The sequence below is a fragment of the Trichoplusia ni genome, chromosome 2, assembly GCF_003590095.1.
Source record: "Trichoplusia ni isolate ovarian cell line Hi5 chromosome 2, tn1, whole genome shotgun sequence".
Taxonomy (NCBI): Eukaryota; Metazoa; Arthropoda; class Insecta; order Lepidoptera; family Noctuidae; genus Trichoplusia; species Trichoplusia ni.
The window spans coordinates 5549400-5570118 of NC_039479.1; the positions used below are offsets into that span (position 1 = coordinate 5549400).

Genomic DNA, 20719 nt, shown 5'->3' on the forward strand with positions numbered 1-20719 from the left:
TAATTCCTCGTCATTCGTGATCTAGTGGCCTCCGTGTGCAACTACCCTAATACTGACTATTTCTTTCATACAGTAGGTTCGTTATCATATTAGGATTAGTTTACATAAAATGTAGTTATATCTCTCTCTATTCATTGCAAATATGTTAATTCAAATTAAGATTCACTAAATTAAAGTTTTCTTTTAGCAAACATCTGGAACTAAAGTAAGAGAAAAACGACAACCAAAGCTTTGTTTAGTGTTAGACAGTATTAAAATCTTATCCTTTTTTGAGGAGATTTAGGTCATTGTCAACAAATTCGTAAAAAAATAGTTTTAATCACTGTCTAACATAAACATAGTCTTTTGGTAACACCGCAGCTACACATTTTAGTTATAACATCTAATTATCGAACATAATATCAGCTTTCCTCGAAAACTTTATTTTAAAACTATACAGCCTGTAGCTTCAGAATAAAACTTATCAAAACTTTGTTCTTTGGCCTCCTTTTATTTAAGTCAAAAAATATTAAGACAACTTAAAAGTTTCTCATCAAATGCTGGCTTTGTTATTTTATTTTTTGCAGTCAGCTAGCTTAATGTATAATTTAAAATTGTTGTCAATAGGTTTTTAACCAAGTTTGTTCTAAATTTAAATTGCCAGTTAAACATGTAAAGTAAAAAAAAATGGAAAGGAAATTCACTTATAACATCTTTTTAATCAGAGAAAATCCAGAAGGTGTTTTTAACATATTGCATGTTTCAAAATATATTCAATCCATTTCATTTCTGCTCCGTCAAATGTTACACTTCAGCAGAGACAACTGTATAATAAAGTTAGAAACAAACAATATTAGTTACAAAGTTTCGCAATATGTACCTAATTAAGTAGGTAATGTTTCAAGAACTTAATTTTTACCATTTAAGAATGTGGTAAAAGTAAATGATGCGATATTCTTGGCGCGAATAACATTTGCAGGCAGCAAATGACGTCACAGTTTGTTTTTCGTCAAGTAATTTGTTAAGCATGCTCAATATTGGATGGAATATTTAAGAATCGGGGAAACCACCACCGCCTTTCAAAGCAAAGCTGTTGTAGTTGCGAAAGAGAGACACTCTTTACGCCGTATAGAGTGCTGTCTCTTTTACACATTGTCAGTGGTACTGAAATAGGCGGTTGTAAGCACCCTGACACATATTTTAAAATAAATTGCTAACCCCTTTGCCTAATGAACCGAGTCATGAATAAAGATGGAGCGGTGAGGATAAAAGCGACTCAACATTCGAAGCAACAAATTTAAACACCATCAATTTGGACTTTAACGTCAAGAACGGATTTATTTGCATCTCGATAGATCTTTGAATCTTTGAACTCGTGTTTATTAGAGGCAGAGAGGAAGGAATTTTGTGAATCCAAGAAAACATCAAGGTATTTGCGTGCACCCGATCTAGATACAAGAAAGGTCGTTGGAAAAGAATACCTTGATAAACATTTCAATGTAAATTCATACTAGATTTTCAGTCGAGATAAAGTTCGTTTTTTTAGAACAGTGTCGGTAAACCTCAATCTCGTAAATCAGTTTGTTAACGCTTGACCGAGATCGCAATGACTTGATAAATGACTATCGTAGGTCTCTATTGATGTTACAGATACCAAAAGTGTTGAAAAAAACAGTAAAAAAATGTTTTCATCTGCCTTTACGTAGCCTAAGAACCTACTATGACGATTTTCTAGATTACAAGAAAAAGTAAGAATTGTAATTCAATTAACCTAAGGCTCTATTTAATCGTTGTCCCAGTTTCAAATTGAAAGCATAACATCTTCCTTACTCCAAACCTCAAATCTAAAAATAACCCATTAGATATAATTAAATATAATTCATCAAAAGATCCAATTAGAATAGGAAAGGAAACAAAAGATCTTAGGTAATAAGGCATTATCTGTAGACGAGGGTCGTGACAATAGTATTAATTAATCTAGGCGAGATCTCTCGCGATGTCTCTGGCTCTTGAAGTCACACAACGTAATTGAATACACAATTGCATACCTTAATTATATTACACGTAGAGTTTATTTTTGCTTATGGCTCTTCCTATAACCCTTCATCAATAACGCTGACTTGATATTATCAAATGATACAATATAACACAGATATGCAAAAAGAGAGGGACAGAAAAAATAAAGACATTCAAGTATATTAGAAGTGCTATAAAAAAACGAACGAAACATAGGTAAGTGATGCCCACAGACAAACTGTGCAAACAGTTTTGTGGGGTTTTATGTTCAAGTAAATGTAAATAGTTTAATAAATAAACAAAAAAAAGTGGAACGTGACATATAACGTTTGTACAATCAACTTATAGAAAACGACTAGCGATTGTGGAAGTGAGAGGTCACCAAAACAGCTATACGCTTGCACTCCATATAGTGAGCGCCAAAGTTCCAAAAAGTTGACTCTAATTTCACCAACTCCAAATAAGCATTTAAACTAAAATATAGTTCCAAACAAGTTCGTTTGACTTTTATTAAAACCACAGTCTACACGTGGTCCAAGCACACTACTAAATAAATAAACTTATTTTAACATCCGACTAGAATTTCTAGAACCCCGGTAACAAACATTATCCTGGTAAATCGAGCTCTAGAAAATTACCAACGACTTTTTGTTGGGCTGCACTTAACTTCTAGTAATTAATAGGACACTTAGCGACTAATGGCCGCTTTAAATCTGACATAAATGGTCTGCGCCTCTATCTTATATTGAAATGGTGGAGTGTACATATTTGCTTGTACTCGTACAGAAAAGTGTACTCACTAGTACTTCAGTGCATTTAATTTGTATTTACAATTTGGGATACGGAATTATTTTATTTAAACGTTTATTAACGTTATTACGTGTATTTTTAACAAATTGTTATTTTTTTAATTAATTACAACGTGTAATATTGTTATGCAATTGTTCACGCTTATATAAATAAAATATATTTTGTTGTCTCTGAATTTATAAGGTAAAATTATATTTTAAGCGTAGACATTCAATTAAAATGTACCTATCCTCATTTCATAAAATTGATACACATTCTAAAATACTTGCAAAATAAGGCTGAAAAAATCGGATCCGAAAATATAATTCAATTTTTACGTAGACATTCCTTTTCATTTATCTTTAACCTTCATTTCGCCGCCTCATTCCATATCTCTCATCAAATAAAAATGTTGTAACGTCCATTTGAGCATCTCAAAATTGACCTAATTAAACGGCCGAGATCAGGGGCCTTCAATTTATAAGTATTTTTAATTTGATTATACGGGCCAACGGGATGTGAAGACAAATTGAAAATTACTACAAAATTAACCAATGTAAACGTCCTGGGCGCCTACCACATCTTGAAGCATAACTCTTGCCATTGTGAAAGAGAGATGCCACTATGCATCCTGTAGTGCGCTGTTTTGCTCCCACAAAGGCGTCAGTCGTGTCTTAAGAGTATCGTGGTATTGATGCTTGCCCTACTTTTCTCCAATATCTAGTGGCTTTGGGAAGTAATAGTTGTGATTAATATTAATTGCGTCTTGTTTGTCCACAGAATTGGTCTGACGAGGCCCAGCAAGACCAGACCTCATGTATGATACTGGTCATATGTATGCATTATTTTTACCTCACAAACTTCTTTTGGATGTTAGTAGAAGGTAATAATCTTATTAATAATACAATCACAAAAGATCTTGGTCAGTACAGGCTTTTTTTACCAGAAAGAAAACGGCCCATAATTTTCTGAAAAAAAATTGTCATGCGGTAACATTTTTTTCCGAAATAGACTTTTTGGTAAAATTTTCTAATTACGTAGAAATAATACGTTTAACGATGACCAGGCTAGGTTTAAACATGGTGTGCATTGCATGCAACTTCACTCAGTTTGTAAAAACGTAGAGAATATTAAACGGTTTTGAAGAAAAAACGCTAAAAAGAAATATACCTATTGTAAAAATAATCTCTTTCTCTCAACAAAATTTTAGGACAACTTAAATAAACCCCTAATATGTATTCTATGAGCCGTGTAATTAATTTATTCAGCACAGAGTTAAAATTAATATAACTTCGCCTGGTTTTTCCGTAACCATGTCACATTTCCTACTCGCATTTGATCGGTTACTATATTATCACTTACTTTAACGATTACCTTGCCTATATGTATAACAATCTAATTATTTTCAGGTCTGTACCTGTATATGTTGGTAGTGGAAACTTTCACAGCTGAGAATATAAAACTGAAAGTGTACACAACCATCGGCTGGGGTAAGTACATTATATGGTAATAGGCAAAAATACACCATTGTACTTGTGCTATTTTTCTTATTACTAGCCAAAAATTACTAAGTCAGCACTTCTATAGAGTAGGGATGGGTGGAACCTGTTAGTTAATCGCTATCTCATTGAGGAGCACATTATTTAAGTTGTCAACAAGGCCTCTGTATGTAAGACCTGTATCCCCTTGTACGCTTTTAAAAAGGAACTACTCTCCCATGAAATTATCCCGTGAAGCGGTAGAGTTTACTAAATTCGTAAATATAAGCAAATCGATAGCTTCTATCCTAGCACTATCTCTAAAGTGAGTCAGTGTAAGACTGTTGCTAATGTTGCTCTTTTCCGCAACTACATTTTCATTTTAAGAATGGATATCTTGAAATTTCTATTACCATTCAAACTATTAAGCAATCGTTACTGTCGAACCCTTTTATTATTAGGCATTTTTTTGATGTAAAGCAAGAGAACAAACGACTTTTTGACAGATCTAATACGTTTTCGTGTCAATAGAGTTCATATTCACATCATAATTTACAGGTGCGCCGGCCGTTTTTCTAATAATATGGGTGATATCACGGTGTTTCGTCACCATAGTCACGTCCACTGGACCAGACGGGGTAAGCAACCTTCGGAACACATTATAAAATGTTATAAACGCATGACTTTGAGGCACTTAAAGGTTTTCCTTTTATGAAAATTCACTGGTTCAGAAATCAATTTGTAAACATTTAATAGAAAACGTAAAAGTGAATACACGTTAATATTTTTGTTTTCACTTCTGGTTAAAACACCTTTTTCAAGTTTTTGTTGAGTTTTTATGCTTAATCATTGCAGAAAATTTGAGTTATTTGTTATTTGTTTGTTAATTGGGTGATGTATTTTTCTGCACTACTAAGTAGAATAATAATTATAATAAAGAAAAAAAATTAAGGAAATTTAACAAATCCTTAACCCTAACCCTTAACCTATATTCGTTTTTTATCAATAAAACAATGATTAAATGATGTAACGGTTTACGTGTATTTATCGGGGTAGCCCGACTAGTTTCGGACCCAACAGGAGTCCTTAATCATGAGCAGACGCGGCGGGATCGCGAGTCCGATCGAGATCGAGGGTCCGAAACTAGTCGGGCTACCCCGATAAATACGCGTGAGTAAACCGTTACATCATTTAATAATGAATCAGTTTCACGATAGTTATTATAAAAATAAAACAATGAATTTGTTTACATCTGAAAACAGAACACTATTTCATCATTTTCTCTATTAACCTTTGCTTGAGCAAAGTAAAGGTATTATAAAGAAATCATGTTCATTAAGTTCCTTCTATATTTCCTCTTAGCAATGCACAAAGAAATCTCAAAGAAGTCCATTATACAGTACTTAATATTTTATTGCATTCAAACCAAGTATTGTTCGTTTCTTTGAAGCTAGGTCTTATAAATGTGAGGTGAATTTCTTAGGTTTATTTACACTGAAGGCTTTTGTTGCAGACTGTATTCATTAATTGTTGGTTACAATTGTATTGTCCATATTGTTTGTTTAGCTTTCTTATTGATAAGATTGGATCTTGATAACTATTGACTTATTTTTTTCATGTGGTTTTCGCAAGAAAGTAATAAGCTCGACGTATAAAGGACAATCGTCTGCGCTTTGAAAGGCTTGTGAAATAACAATTAAAAGTTGAAACAAAATAAGAAAAAGAAAGCTCGTCAAGGACTAAAGTAAAAAAAAAGTTCTGTCTAATATTAATACGAATTACATAATGTTGGTCCTTCACAAAAATATATCTCCCAACAATAAATCACTTCCTTCCAAGTTACGAAGATCAAGTAAAAAGAGGCCATTGCATGGTTTTATCGAGGGTTGCCATAACATTTGCGATAAACCTCATCGACAAATATTACGGTACCCTAATTTTGCCAAAACAATGACGGGTACACAAACATCGTGGCCAAAGATAGCCAATCTTATTTTATTGGCCGACCTAAAAAACAAAGTGGGCCCTCAATTTATGGGTGAATTTCGTAGTAGTAGAGTTCTGTAACCAATCACATCAAAGGGCTATTTTCTTAGCTGCACCTACTTCTATCAGACAGAAAATCTATTGAACTCACTAACTTACTCATAGCATCGTCCTACTGGTTTAACAAAAAAACACTAAAATATCTATCACCAAATATCAACCTCACGACACTTTATAATAATATCCAGTATTTATTTCTATTATTGTCATAATGGCAAATCGTTAAAACTCATCATCATCATATCAGATCATCGCTGGAACGAACGTTGTTGAACGTTACCTGGAAAAAGAACTCCACTCATATTTTCATATTATTTTACTTCAGAAGACAGTCTGTCATGACCTTTTCATCTATCATATGAGTTTCTTATTTTTTTCTTTCTTCTCGGTCAGTGTTAGCGCGTCTCATACTTGGCCGGTTATAAAGACAACTTGTACCTCTTTTGTTAAAGCTATCTATTACGGGTGAAACGAAGATGTGCACGTGGATGCATGAACATCAAGTGGACTGGATACACAAGGCGCCTGCGCTCGCCGGACTGGCTCTCAACCTCTTCTTCCTTATTAGGATTATGTGGGTGAGTGGTCGAAACATGACGTTCTTTAAAGCTCTTTTAGATGGGTCGAGAAAAACATGTTAATTGCCATTTATTATGCAGCAGTGTCACTCAGGCCTGAATAATCATGATGATAAATCGAAATGATGTAATCCAATCTTTGTTTCAAGAATATCACGGCTGAATTCAGTAACTTCCTTTTTTAGAAGTCGGCTAAAAACGAATATCTTTACCGTTCACTTGATAATGTGTGGTCTAAAACGATGTAAATAGTTTAGACTCCTGGTGACAAAAGTTTTGTATTTACTAATAATTGCCAGCAAAAAATCTATTTGACTCACGCATGTCAGCCTTGAAAACGGAAGTTGCTTACTACTTCAAAGAAACTGTTGCACGATATGCAGCGGGTTCGAAACAAAGATTACAGTTGTCCCTCGAATAGAAACCTACTGTCTGTAAACAAGAAGGTTATGTTATAATTAATATTTAGTTGAGAGTAATTTCCGTATACGTATAAAAAATTATCTATTTGGAAGAAATTTAATAACCTCGAGATTAAGATTTTCGCCATTGCGAAAATCTGAAGTAATGCTGAAATATAATCCAAAATTTAATAAACGCCTTCGAAAATTAATAAGTATAACGATTCGAAATAAAATATCCAGTCATTAGTAAAACTCCCGCTTTAGGAATTTCAGCAAAATTTTAGTCTGTTAAGCATTTTGTAAAATGATAGTCATCAAAATCGTTCGTTAAGGATTTATCGAAGTAGTTACACTGGTTACATTAATTTGAATAATGGCCTGCACCCTAACTAGGACCTCGAAGGCTGTTGCCTCCGTGGAAGCGAGACGACGCACTAGCTTTGGCATAGCCGCATCTCGTTCTATCAACAGGGACTCCCCTTCCTGTAAAATTCGTAGTACAGGCTCTGGACGAGGTTACATCCCTCGGGAAATCAGAATAGCGCAGCAAGCATCAATCGAACAGTAATTGAAAAAGATTGACCACATCAATTTCCTTATTACTTCACTTTAGATTTTGAGGGGTCTCTCGTAAATTATATTGACATAAGGCTTTCATATTTCATATAAATAGCTTATTACCCTAATATTTTAATAAATTAGACTACAATTTCAAAATATAATCTGATTCTATTACACTCATTTTTATAAATGTGCGACGGTAGGGCAAACAAAAATAATTTCATGTCATAAAGATGGCTGGCAATTTTTCATAGTTTGAAAACTTGTGAAATATACTTATGGCCTAACATTTACAAACTCTGCTACAGACGATTTTAACGTCCTTAGCCATTATGTCAAGTGATCTGCTAAACTTAGAACAGTTTCAACGACTTTTCCTTAGTCGTAATCGTAAGTACTGGAATCTAGAAGGCATAAATCTCTTTGGAAACAAGAATGCGTGGACTCATATATATGTTTTAAAGACCTTCGCTCTATGGACTTAAGTCACATATTGAGGGTTTTCCTACGCATTCATGTTACATGCAAAAAGACATCCAGACAAAAGAAACATTCGTGAAGATCTCAATTATTTTTTTAATCTTGACCCTAACCGTGATTCAGCGCGTGCTTCGGCGTGGTGGCTTATACCACTAAAATTTACAGCTATGTATTGTTTAAGAACCACGAATACATGAGTAGAATTACCTAAACCTATTAGGCATTGAAACTGTTGCTCGAATTACTTGTTCCCAGAATTCTTTATGAGGGTATCATTAGATAGGGTACAAACAGTCTGCTGGAGAGCTAATTAGACCCTTTGTTTATTTTAGTGGCCTAATTTGAATACAGACAATTTAAAAACGTGATAACCACTTAGAATGTTGTATCTGATGCTCGCTTTTAATAATAATAATGTCGCGACAGATTCAGCCACGATGACTATTGTTAAATAGTCATACATATATTATAATTCATTACTTCCCTTGACCCGATTAGTCGACGATAGAGATGGCACAGGATCCAAGATCGCCGTGATATTAATTTCTAAAACACACACAACATTTGAAAAGTCGTTGCGTTCCGTGACATCGAATCCAAGACCTCTGACTTGGCAGTCCTAGGTCTTAGCAGTCTTACTACTAAATCTAACAAAACTAACTAATATCTTGTTTGTATCACCAGGTTTTGATCACGAAGCTCCGTTCAGCGAACACATTGGAGACCGAACAGTATCGGAAGGCGACGAAAGCACTTCTAGTCCTTATCCCACTGCTGGGCATCACGAACCTGCTCGTGCTGTGCGGGCCCAGCGATGACTCCTGGTTCGCACACGCCTTCGACTACACAAGGGCACTCATGTTATCCACACAGGTAAATATATACTTATAAACTTGCCTTTTCAGCAGTTTTACTACAAAAAGTCGTATGTCTAGATTTCGATGGAAGAAATGTTTAGCTACTTAGATCTATATCCAACATCTTCGAAGCCGCTGGTTAAAAAATACTACGACCTATCCAAATTTAAGAATCTGAAAACTGATAATAATTGGTGCAAATTTTCTCGTAAAAAGACTAAGTCATTTAGCTTAAGACTAGTTGCTTAAAGAGATAAGATTATCATTTTATAAAAAGAGAACTAACGAAATTAAAAATGTAGCGTTAAAGCCATTTTATATCTCGTCTATGACAGCTACTTGCTTTGCAAATCGAATTTATTCTATCCACGTGAACTACGTGTCACCGTTAGATAAACGCTTGGCTTCAGCAAAATTTATCATAAACGACAACTTCGAAGGTTTCTTGAGAATTATTGATAGTAATATCAATTTAACGTGTCAAAGGCTTGGAGCTAACACATAATACTCACACTTGAGGCGCTGGCGGTCGTTAAATATGGCTGGCGTTAGCACCACTTCAGTCTCAGTAAAACCTCTGAGAATCGACTCTAGAAACCGCAAGAACTCTTCAGGCTGCTTATACTGCTCTGTTTGCTTCCAAAGAAGTTCGTATACATGTAGCCTCCACAGGAACAATCAAACGTAATCTTCCGGCAGTTTGTGGCGAGTTCTCAATGCCGTAATGAACTTTGAAACTGTGAGATGTGTGTTTCTAGCTAAGTTGGGCTTACCTTTTGAACTGTTGCGGCGGATTTATGTAATGAACTTTACCCTTGTAAACGTTGTTTAATATCAAGTCATAACAAAGTTAGAATTTCAACAAAACATAATGACGATCGAACTTACTTTGTTATATACAAACATACATCCAGTCAGAAATAAAATACCTACAATAAACACGTTGTATTTGGACTGCAAACGAAATTTTTAATTTGTTCACAAAGATATTAAAATAACGGATGGCAAGAATATTAATGTTCGGGCAAACAGTTAAAACAATTCGGGTAATTTTGGATCCTGCCATTTGGGGATCGGGATTTTGGGAGGTTTTAATAAGGTATGTTTTTCAGGGGTTCACGGTGGCCTTGTTCTACTGCTTCATGAACACGGAGGTCCGTCACGCCATCAGGTACCATGTGGAGAGGTGGAAGACGGGGAGGACTATAGGAGGGGGGAGGAGAAGAGGGGCCTCGTACTCCAAAGACTGGTCCCCTCGATCGAGAACTGAGAGCATAAGGTAAGGTCGTAAGGAAACTGTGCATGATAGGCATTAGACACGACTTAAGGGCTTATGCACGCATTAATACTAATTGGGAAAAACTGGGATAGTAACTTATTTTAATACAGTCATTTTAATAGAAATCATTTCATTTAGCACTTTAATGGGAGAAATATTAGTGGAGAGTTCTGAATCACAGCACTGCTACTATTATTTATTGGTGATTTAATCAAGTTTATATGAATTGCCAAATGCTAGCTGGGCCAAGTATTTAGGAAAAAAAAGCCTTCTTATTGAGGTTCCGCAACAAATTTTAAATGACAAAACAATACCAGTACTATGTGCTGCAGTAGACCTCGATTTCCTGAATTTATTGATTTGATTGATTGAAACCAATACCAAAATGTCTCACATAATATCAAGGAATGAAATTGATTATTCTCTAATAAGTTTCTTTATGTAATATTAAAGAACTATACTACCTAGACTTAGATAGACTTAGCTTAGACTTACCTAGACTAACTAGATCAATATTTAAGAACTATACTCAGACAGCTGTAATTAAGGTTTAAGGTTTGCTATATAGTAACAAAACCAGACAAGTAATCGCTGAATCACTGCGGTTGTGTAATGAATTCTGACTTGCAGAATACATTGTACCCTCAACTCGAACATTGACAAATTCGAATTAATGAAGTATAAGAAAGTTAATCGAGTTACACTGAATTAAAAAGAAGTCTTTAAAGTTTCTCGTAGATAAAATGAATTTATTGCTCGATAAATTTTGAAGTTGGAATCGATTCTTTATCTCTCGCCTGTTTATTTAAAATTGTTAAGTGAATCGGTATTCTAAATGAAAATCGCATAGTCTTTGGACTATAGATATTACGGAAGAATTGATTTAAAATTTCTGGAATTATACTGTTCTCATGTTTACATCTACAATTGACTTCTGACGTAACCGACGGTTGATCCAACTGCACCACTTCTCAAAGATATTTTTCAGCAGCGCTTAACTGCACGCTTACGGCCCCAAATAATATATGCATTTCCACAAACATTTTCCAAATCCATATTTGATCAAATATTTTTATTTCCCAATAGACTCACGGTATGAAGAGGACCGAGGATTCCAATTCATTCCAGTTCTGGGTAGACATCCAACGAATTTGCTTACCGGAATGGACTTTGCATTTAAGAAGATTTTTTAAGACAACGATATAATGTGGATTTGGATGGAATTGTCATTGTTTTATTTTTGTTACGTGTTTTATTAATTTTACAAATAAATTAATGTTTCATCCGCTTTATATAATTTTCTTTTTTTTTATTTATTTTAATACCCCTTTTAATACTGCAATTAATTTATTTTTTTACTTAATTTTCTTACTGCACACTGGACTTAATTAAATATTTTTATTTCAGGTTTTTAATTATTTTGCATGTGTTACTTTTTGCTCAACACGAATCTTGCATGAAGACTAAACAGAATCATGGATATTTACGCAGATTCAACATACTCACACGAACTGACAACACATTCTCAACTAATTCCAGCCTTTACAGATAGTAATACAATTTATTCCCCAAGACACCTTCCGTATTCACATTAAACCGTTCCTAAAGACCTCAAAGGGTCACCTAAAAGGGTAAATCTCCATACCTATTGACGACGAAGTGGGAAACGGAAGGGAAGTGGAATAAATCGGGGTATCCTTTTACTTTCTCAAATAACCTCGAGAGCCATCAATGAATCTATTTCGAAAACCTAATAAAGGCGTTTGTTATCCATTCCTTTACGGTTAAATGAAGAGGTCTTCAAAAGGAAGATCTATTATGTATTCTTTCAGTATGAAAGTTTGTTCATAAATAAAAGAAGGCACAATTTAAAACAATATTGATCGGAAACTATGTTCGAACTTATCTCATATTTTCTCGAAGTTATTTACAATTTGAATTGTAGTTTTGTGTTTTAGACGTACGAGTAGACAAAAAAATAATAGATTTAGAAATTTTGTTTGTTAAATAAAAGGAACGCCAATGGTATAGCTTTCTATAGCCTATGATTGATTCAGATTCATGTGCGATGAGGAAAGAGAAATGCAAGTGAAAAAAAAATTGTACACTTACTTTAGATGGACGTTAGATCCAAAAATCTCATATCTGGAGGCCTTCTCTCACCTCTATCTAAATACACTTACAACTATGATCCATAAAGGCATAACCGCTCTAAGCATGACGATGTAACAAAAACAATTGATTGGATTTCAGACAATTTTGTTCTATCTAGACAGCTTACGTAACACCCACAGATAATCCTAGATCTATTTATTTGTCTGATCACTGGCTTTTGTTACCAGCTCTTGTCAACGACAACCGCACAAATACATCAATCATAGAAGCATGAACGTTTCGAAATTGGTCTTGTACAAAAGTTTATTAATGCTTCATTTTTTTCTGATTACTTTTCTGATTTTACTATCCACTTGAAACAATTATTTAATTTTCTCAAAATGATCTGTTTCCTTATGCATTTTCCCCTTTTGTACCGCTTTTTTCCTTTTACCCCAAAATACCGGTGATCTTTGAGAACTATTGTTAGAGTTACTTAAATATAAGCGTATATGCACAGAGAATGTTTGAATACGGATGTTAACAAGAAGACTGTGGGGCAGGTTGTACAGCCACCCATCTAAGCGGGAGTCAGCTGCCTCTGAGACCACTACCACCACCCTGCTTGTGCCCCGAACATCGCTATTGCCTCCTCACGATGGCAGGCACCTGCATGCTGTAAGTATTGCACCTAGGATAAGGAAATCACTTTAAGACAGAAATCGAAATCCTTTTACGATTGATTGGCTACTAAGTATCCCTTTGCGGACGTTAAATAAACAGAGACAACAAGGAGCAACAACCTCGACTGTGCAAATTACCCTTTTCCAGACAGTTCTCGACTCTAATGACGTGTCTTTTGTATGGAACTCTATGAGGTTATGTGGCGGAATTCGCTTGTAGAAATAATTTCGAGTACCAGAGACTTGTTGTTGTTGCGCCACGTAGCAAGCCTACAGAGTTAAGGCTAGAGGTGTGAAGGCAATAGATGGTGTTACACTTTGACACGCAATCATGTATTCATGAGATTCAATTAATTACTTCTAGTGATATATTTTGTTTAGTATCCCTTTCTTTACTACCCTTTGCATTTATAGAACTGTTTCTTCATGAGCATTGTACGCGCAGGATTACATAACGAGTGGCAGCGCGAGCGGCGAGCAGTCCCCGGTGTGAGGCGGGGGGCGGGGGAGGCTGCCGCGCCTGCGCACCCTGCCCGAGGAGGACGCTCCCCCCGCAGCGTCCCTCCCCGCCTCTCCCGCCTCTTCATCACCACTCTGCCCCACTAACACCACTCAAGCACAAGCGACATCACCATCTATCTCTATCCTACCCAACCACCACGATACGATGCACGCTTCTAATGAAAAGTCAAATGGACGAAATGGACCCCTTTCTCTGACTCGGTCTAATGCTACGTCACCGAACTCTTCTCATTCAAGCCCCAATACCAAATATTTTGAATATTAACGCATTTAATGTTCCTTAAATTATTGTAAATTATTATTATCGTAAGTTTAGGTATTACGTGACGCATGTACGGACTTGTACCATCAGTAATAGCGTATTAAATACATATATTAGCATTATGATAAACTAAATTAATATAGAATATAAATCACTAATAATTATATCGACGTCATGTATTTTTAAATGCATAAAATTAGATGATACTGCCGCATTATTTCTTTAGTGATTTAGAGATTTTCAAATTTTTATATATATTCATCTATGTATTACTATGCGATTTTATAACGAGTCAAAAATAACTTTTTGTACGTAACTTACTCGAGTAAGTCAGTCTTTGAATGTTGCCAAAGCTAAAACAGCTTCTAGATTAATTTAATATTATAAAATAGAAAGTAATTAATGTTTAGTATTAAGGATGAAAAAATTGGGAAACAATGCGCTATTTGTATCATAAATTTTATAGCATATCGTAAATTTTACATACAATGACGTTATTTTCTATGTAGATGATACCTTTCATATTGTGACATAATAATATTATTATACGAAACTTATGAGTGAGTAGATTACACGTGCAAAGTCTGTGTGGAAAGGGGACGGCGATAGAAAAGCAACATTTTAATCACCATATTTAATATACCTTGTTGATGTACATAATTAGTATTTTCAGCATTATTTTTGGATTCAAACTAAGGTAGAACAAAATACAATTAAGACTTACTATGTCACAGAACAAAATGATAATTAAATCTGAAAGCCTTAAGAGATAAGTTTCCAAAAGTCTTATGTCTATGACTTCCTTCCAGCGTCTAAAATAATTATGAAATAAATAACAGCTAAATAAACATTGTGAAAGACTAAAAAAAATATGAATATTTGCTTCGAATGCACTTGTACGTAATAAATATTTAAAATAACGATCAATGTACTAAAAGGTAGAATTTCCTATTATAATAATAATAACTTTCGTGAGGAGGAATTATAATTGTTTAAGGAGTAACGCGTGTTTATCGAAATCGGCCGATTAGTTTCGGACCTAACCGGAGTCATGAGCATGAAGGTAGAATCAAGCGTTTCGTACTGAAAAAAAAAGTTAAATGATTTGTAGTTTAGTAAAAAAATAGTATTTAGTTCTCTTTCCGTACAGACTATTTATACCAATTTATTATTAGATATAATATTCAAAAATAAATAAAGCTAGCTGTATATTTCATATTAGATGTAACAAAAAAACATAAATAAATGTATATTATTTAATCTTATAAAATAAATGTAAATTAAAAAGTGATTTATTGTTTGTACATTTATCTGTAATAAAAATTGTGATTGTCGAATTTCGTTTTTATTTTTATTTATATTTGTGTATTTATTTTTATTTATTTAACTCTAATCATAAAGATGGGATAAATTGAAACAAATGGGTTAATCGGAATGGAGATTTTTTTTTAATCGAAAACTTCTTTAGCGGCGCTGAGCCCTTTTTTTGTATGGGTAAAACTCGCGGCGAGGTCACGAGATGTGAAGTTTTCACTTCTATCGGAACTCCTGGAGTACCCGTGTATTTTAATTTTTTATTGAAAAGCAATGGACGTATATATCAGGCTTTTTTATCACTAGCTCGTTGTAGTCCACTGCAGTACTTAGGCCTCTCTCCATGTAGCCCAGTCTGCTCCAATGCAGTCAGTCGCTGCTGACCCTCTCATTCAATTAAAACAAGAGGGATGAGAATGCTCAAGGAGATTCCAAAGACACTTATTTTTGATGGCCTTCGAAAGTGTGTGAATCTAATTTATCGAGATATGTAAGTTTATTAAGATAAAGTTCACTTTATTGAATCATATCGCTGAGATCCATTTTAACTATTTTGAACTATTTTCACAGCTTTAAATAACAAAAAATTATTACTTATACAATCTGATAAACATAAACATACAAGTATTGTTCTGTTAACCGTTTTATTAGAACCCAATTAATTGGTTTCGGGAAATACTCAATTGCTGTGACAATCAAATTAGAGTTAGGCCACACTAGGCTGGTTGCGTTGCGTTTGACACAACCACAGATTAATGATAAACGCCAACGTGCCATTTAAATTGATTGATAGATAATTTGCTCACGATAGATGATTGTCTATTGAAAGCTAATGTTTGGAATATTGGTTAAATAGTTGATCACCAATGATATATGTAGCAACTAATAAATATTTTGAGCTTATCCACCAATCAGCAAATCTTATTTAAAAATAAAATAAGAAAGATTTAATTTTCAGCCAACTTCAAAAACGGAGAAGGATAAAAGGTTCGTTGCTATATTGTTAAGCTATTGCATAGCTTCTATCGCAGACCTTGAGCGCGGGGACTAAACCCAGAAATTCCGTAACGAAAAAACCTCACGCTCCCCACTCCGACGGGCACGGAGGTGTGGCTTGAAGGCCGTGCATCGTCTAACGTCGTGTCAGTTCGGCAGTCTTCGACACGGCGCTGTGTGTCATGCGATTAGACGTCTTGTACGACTTTACGGAACTCACCCGAATCGAGACGAGCTGCTCCGAAATCGGACGAATACATAATCAGCTGTTTGTGAGAAAGTATAAAGGTGTATAAGTATTTATGCAATAGCTTTACCGCGGCAGGCCCCGAGTGCCACACGTATTTTTTTTTCGTTGCATCAGATCTTCAGCTGGAAGAACCGACTTTGTTGGTTATTTTTCCATTTAACGTGAAATATCAGTCCTTTGGTCCCAAAAAACAACCAGTTCGGCTCAGAAATTTTTATTTGAATTCGGTTTTACCTTTTGTGTTATCTATATATATAAAAGAAAGTCGTGTTAGTTACACCACTTATAACTCAAGAACGGCAGAACAGATTTGGCTGAAAATTGGTAGGGAGGTAGCTTAGAGCCAGAAGACGGACATAGGATACTTTTTATCCCGTTCAACAGCGTTCCCGTGTGACTTGACATGAAACGTCAGTCACTATAAAACGTGGTATAACAAAACGCAAATGACAGCTATGTAATGACGTATGGATGACAATTTGATATTTGTAAGAAATCAATATTAAAACTACTTCTATCTATATATATATAAGAAAGTCGTGTTTGTTACAACACTTATAACTCGAGAACGGCTGGACCGATTGCCATGGTTTTTGATTTGTTGGATTTGTTTCCGTCCCGAAAACAGAATACATCTTAAAAACAATGAAAACTCGATATGTGTAATGAATACTTTCATTTCAATAAATGCTGATTTGTTCATTACATGTAAAACTTTTGTTGTCCATAGGGTGATACCAGGAGATCAGATAGTAGTATTTCATGAGGGTTGTAGCTGGGGAGCACGAGGGCGGTACCAGGAGAGCACGTAGCCGTAGTTGATTAGGGTGATACCAGGAGATCAGATAGTAATATTTCATGACCTTAGAGTAGGTAGCAGTCATGAAGGGATTACCAGTAGAGCAGTGAGGGTTATAGCTGGGTAGCAGGTACTGTACGCGTGAGAGTAGGGTGGGACCTTAGAGTAGGTAGCAGTCATGAGGGGATTACCAGTAGAGCAGGTAGCAGTAATACATGAAGGTGGTACCATTAAATCGGGGAATGGTAGTCAAAATCTATACATATAATAAAATTGTAGAAAAGTGAGAACTGTACATTGAATATTTTTTAAAAAGAATAATTGCAGGGTGGTCTACGAACGATTCCGATGCCGAAAATATGTTTTTTAGATTTTTTGTCTGTTTGTCTGTTTGTCTGTTTGTCTGTATGTATGTCCGGAAAGATCTCGGAAAGTACTGGATAGATTTGATTCAAATTTTCAGAGAATATCAACAAGAGGTCTGGTCAACATACTTTTTACTTATTATCTCGCTTTTCGTTACAGGGGGTGAGCAGGAGCCTTTTATATCTATAAACAAATATCAAATTATCTAATAAACTACTGAAAATATTTCGTTCAAATTTTGCATGTACCTTATTGTACACATGATACAACAAATATACAAAAACCATAACGCTACTATGCAGGGGGCATGAGCAGTAAAGTTTAAAATTTTTGGAGTCACCCGTAACATCGTGTAATACAATTATGAGGTGTATTTTCACCCCATTGAGTAGTAGGCAGCACGGTCATCAATTTACACATAAAAAACATCACGGTATTTATCTTAAGACTTTTGGCAGAGCAATAATAGGATCTTTCGAAAAAAATCATTTTCACAAAATTAGTCATCTTATTCTCTTTTAAGTCTGATATAGGCCTACCGCGACTATTTCACAAGTAAAATAAAAGAAACATAAACTAATACGTTTTTTTATGCAATTGTTACCGTAATCCGTACATTCTTGCAAGAAAGGAACTTAAATTATTTTAAAATTACTCAAGTTCAAATGTGGAATATGATTTTGTATTTATTTACGATAGGTGTATATACCTATGTTTTTAGCTCGGTAATGTTGGCGATGCTACTCCAAGATCAAAACATTCGTAGTGACACTCAACCCAAAGTTGCATGTAGTTCACATTGATCTCATCTATAATTATGGATAACAATAAATTACTAAACGACACAGTTAATTATTACCTTGGTTCATCTGTAACAACTAGCAACAAAAATCGGTCTACATCCGCCATCAAAGAAACTGAGAAATTTATTGTAATCTCTACTTATTTAAAATTTTCTTCTTTCGTAGCCTTGTAAAAACAGGGGAAGGAACGAGACTGAACGAGTTTCTGAGATCCCAAAGCTAAGCCGACGAGGATTAGGAACATATTTTTGGAAATTTCCCCAATAAGGCTGATAATAGCGTGTAGAGCTATCAGCACTTACATCCGTCATACAATGTCTGGAAAATTCATTTTGGCTTTCAATATCGACAGCGTAACCTCATAACCCACCTCATGTAGTCTTTATTTAAGTTCCATTTATGCAGTAGGGATGACGGTATTTTACTTCAATGATCGTCAGGTAGGTTAACGAATAAAATACGTAATTTTTCTTTGTAAATTGGTACAGTAAATAGAACTCATGCGCATGAAGTCACTTTTATGTTCATATTTTGCTTTGTCGTAACATCACAAATTACACATATCCTATACTTTAGATTTTTGTAATTGTCAATTTAAAAAAAGGGGTGTCTGATATTTTTTTATAATCACGCGATTTATTTATCACCAATTTAAAGGCAAATCATGACCAAAACACCAGGGGTCCAAGATAACACGTTTACCAACTTTTTTATTTTGGAAATATTCCAAATGTTTGTGAGGAAGATCAGTTTTAATATTAAGAGGACAATCAAACATAACGTGTTTCAGGAAACCGTTTATCTGGGCGCAATTTTGCAAAATCTTATATCTTATGACACTATGTAAAATCCACAGTTACCGAGCCCGACTCTCACTTCACCAGCTCCGTCCACAAAAATAATTTGACATCTTCTTTATATCGTCAGAAAACATCGTGTGTGAAAATAACAACTGTCTGGCTATCACTGTTCCTGAGAAACAGCCAGGTGACAGACAGACGAACGGCCACCGGGGCCTCAGTAATATGGTTCTGGTTTACCTCTTTGGTTACAGTACAATAATAATTTTATGATACCTCATAATCACTGTCATAATCCGTCTAGAAATTTCAGGTGTATGCGGGCAAAAGAACAGACGTGCTCGAACATCTTAACCCACCCAATTGGAAAATGGAAAACCCTCGAAAGTAAAACATTTTTGTTTCTGTTTTATCTGTTATTTTTTTCCTACTTGCACCCTCCCTCCCATTTTTAAACGGCTCGATTTGTCAAACATGTTTAAACGAACACTCGCACATAATTTACGTTTAAATTAAAATAGTTCCATTCGTTCGGAAGCTATGATGTCACAGACAGACAGACAGGTTTTTGGGATTAAATAAGAAAAAGTCATTAAAACAGCTGTGAAATATTTGACACCAGGATAGTATCAAAAACGATGAAATCTGTTTGATTCTAACATTTGATAGTCTTTGGGCCGCTCAAGATTCATTATAATTTAGAAATAAAAAATCAAGCTTAAAATGTAAAAAAGAAGTGTTTCATTTTCAATATTGCATTATATTTTTGCGATGATCGTTATTATTAAACTTCATAGTTTTTCACATCTTGAAAATCACGCAGACAAAGTCGCGGGCAACAGCTAGTCAAAAATAAACTAGATATCTATTGGCAGCACCCATGAGTTTTGCTCTAAGTTGCAGTAGATGTATATGAAGGTGGTTGCGATCTTGCTGAAGGGCCGCGATTAGCATAAAAAACTAATTCAATCGGCAATATTAGTAAATCATGTGTTTCTTATTTACAACCTATATACAACTTAAAATGATTACTTAAAAACAATCAGCAATATTATCATCGACTCTAAGGCGGTACAAAGTCCGCCGGGAAAGCTAGTTAAATAATATTACAGATGTGCTTAGTTTATACACACCTGTGGTAAGTGATCGCTTTTGGACGCAATTTCCTACACGACATTTATCTAGATTTATGAGACTTGACCAGTGAACGCGAAGGATCGGTCAAGGAGTCCATATATTCATCGTGTCGCTACTATGTCTTGCACGCACTTGACTTATTGGCAAACTCCTTTGCTAAAAAATATAGTCAGTCGATTAATAAATACATTTTTAAATATCTATTATAGAGAGCGAAACGTTCTAC

At 34.8% G+C, this 20719-nt stretch overlaps 1 protein-coding gene across 1 annotated transcript in view; it reads left to right on the forward strand.

Annotated features, from left to right (window-relative positions):
- Positions 1-14893, forward strand: part of LOC113504695 (diuretic hormone receptor) — a gene marked incomplete at its 5' end in the record, with an annotated part of 29786 nt that extends 14893 nt beyond the window's left edge. The window contains 8 exons of the mRNA XM_026887103.1: positions 3565-3667; positions 4194-4274; positions 4821-4900; positions 6761-6886; positions 9016-9204; positions 10301-10467; positions 13125-13239; positions 13690-14893. Of these exons, the coding sequence (XP_026742904.1) occupies positions 3565-3667; positions 4194-4274; positions 4821-4900; positions 6761-6886; positions 9016-9204; positions 10301-10467; positions 13125-13239; positions 13690-13737 (909 nt within the window). The remainder of the gene's footprint in view (positions 1-3564; positions 3668-4193; positions 4275-4820; positions 4901-6760; positions 6887-9015; positions 9205-10300; positions 10468-13124; positions 13240-13689) is intronic.
- Positions 14894-20719: the final 5826 nt, after the last annotated feature.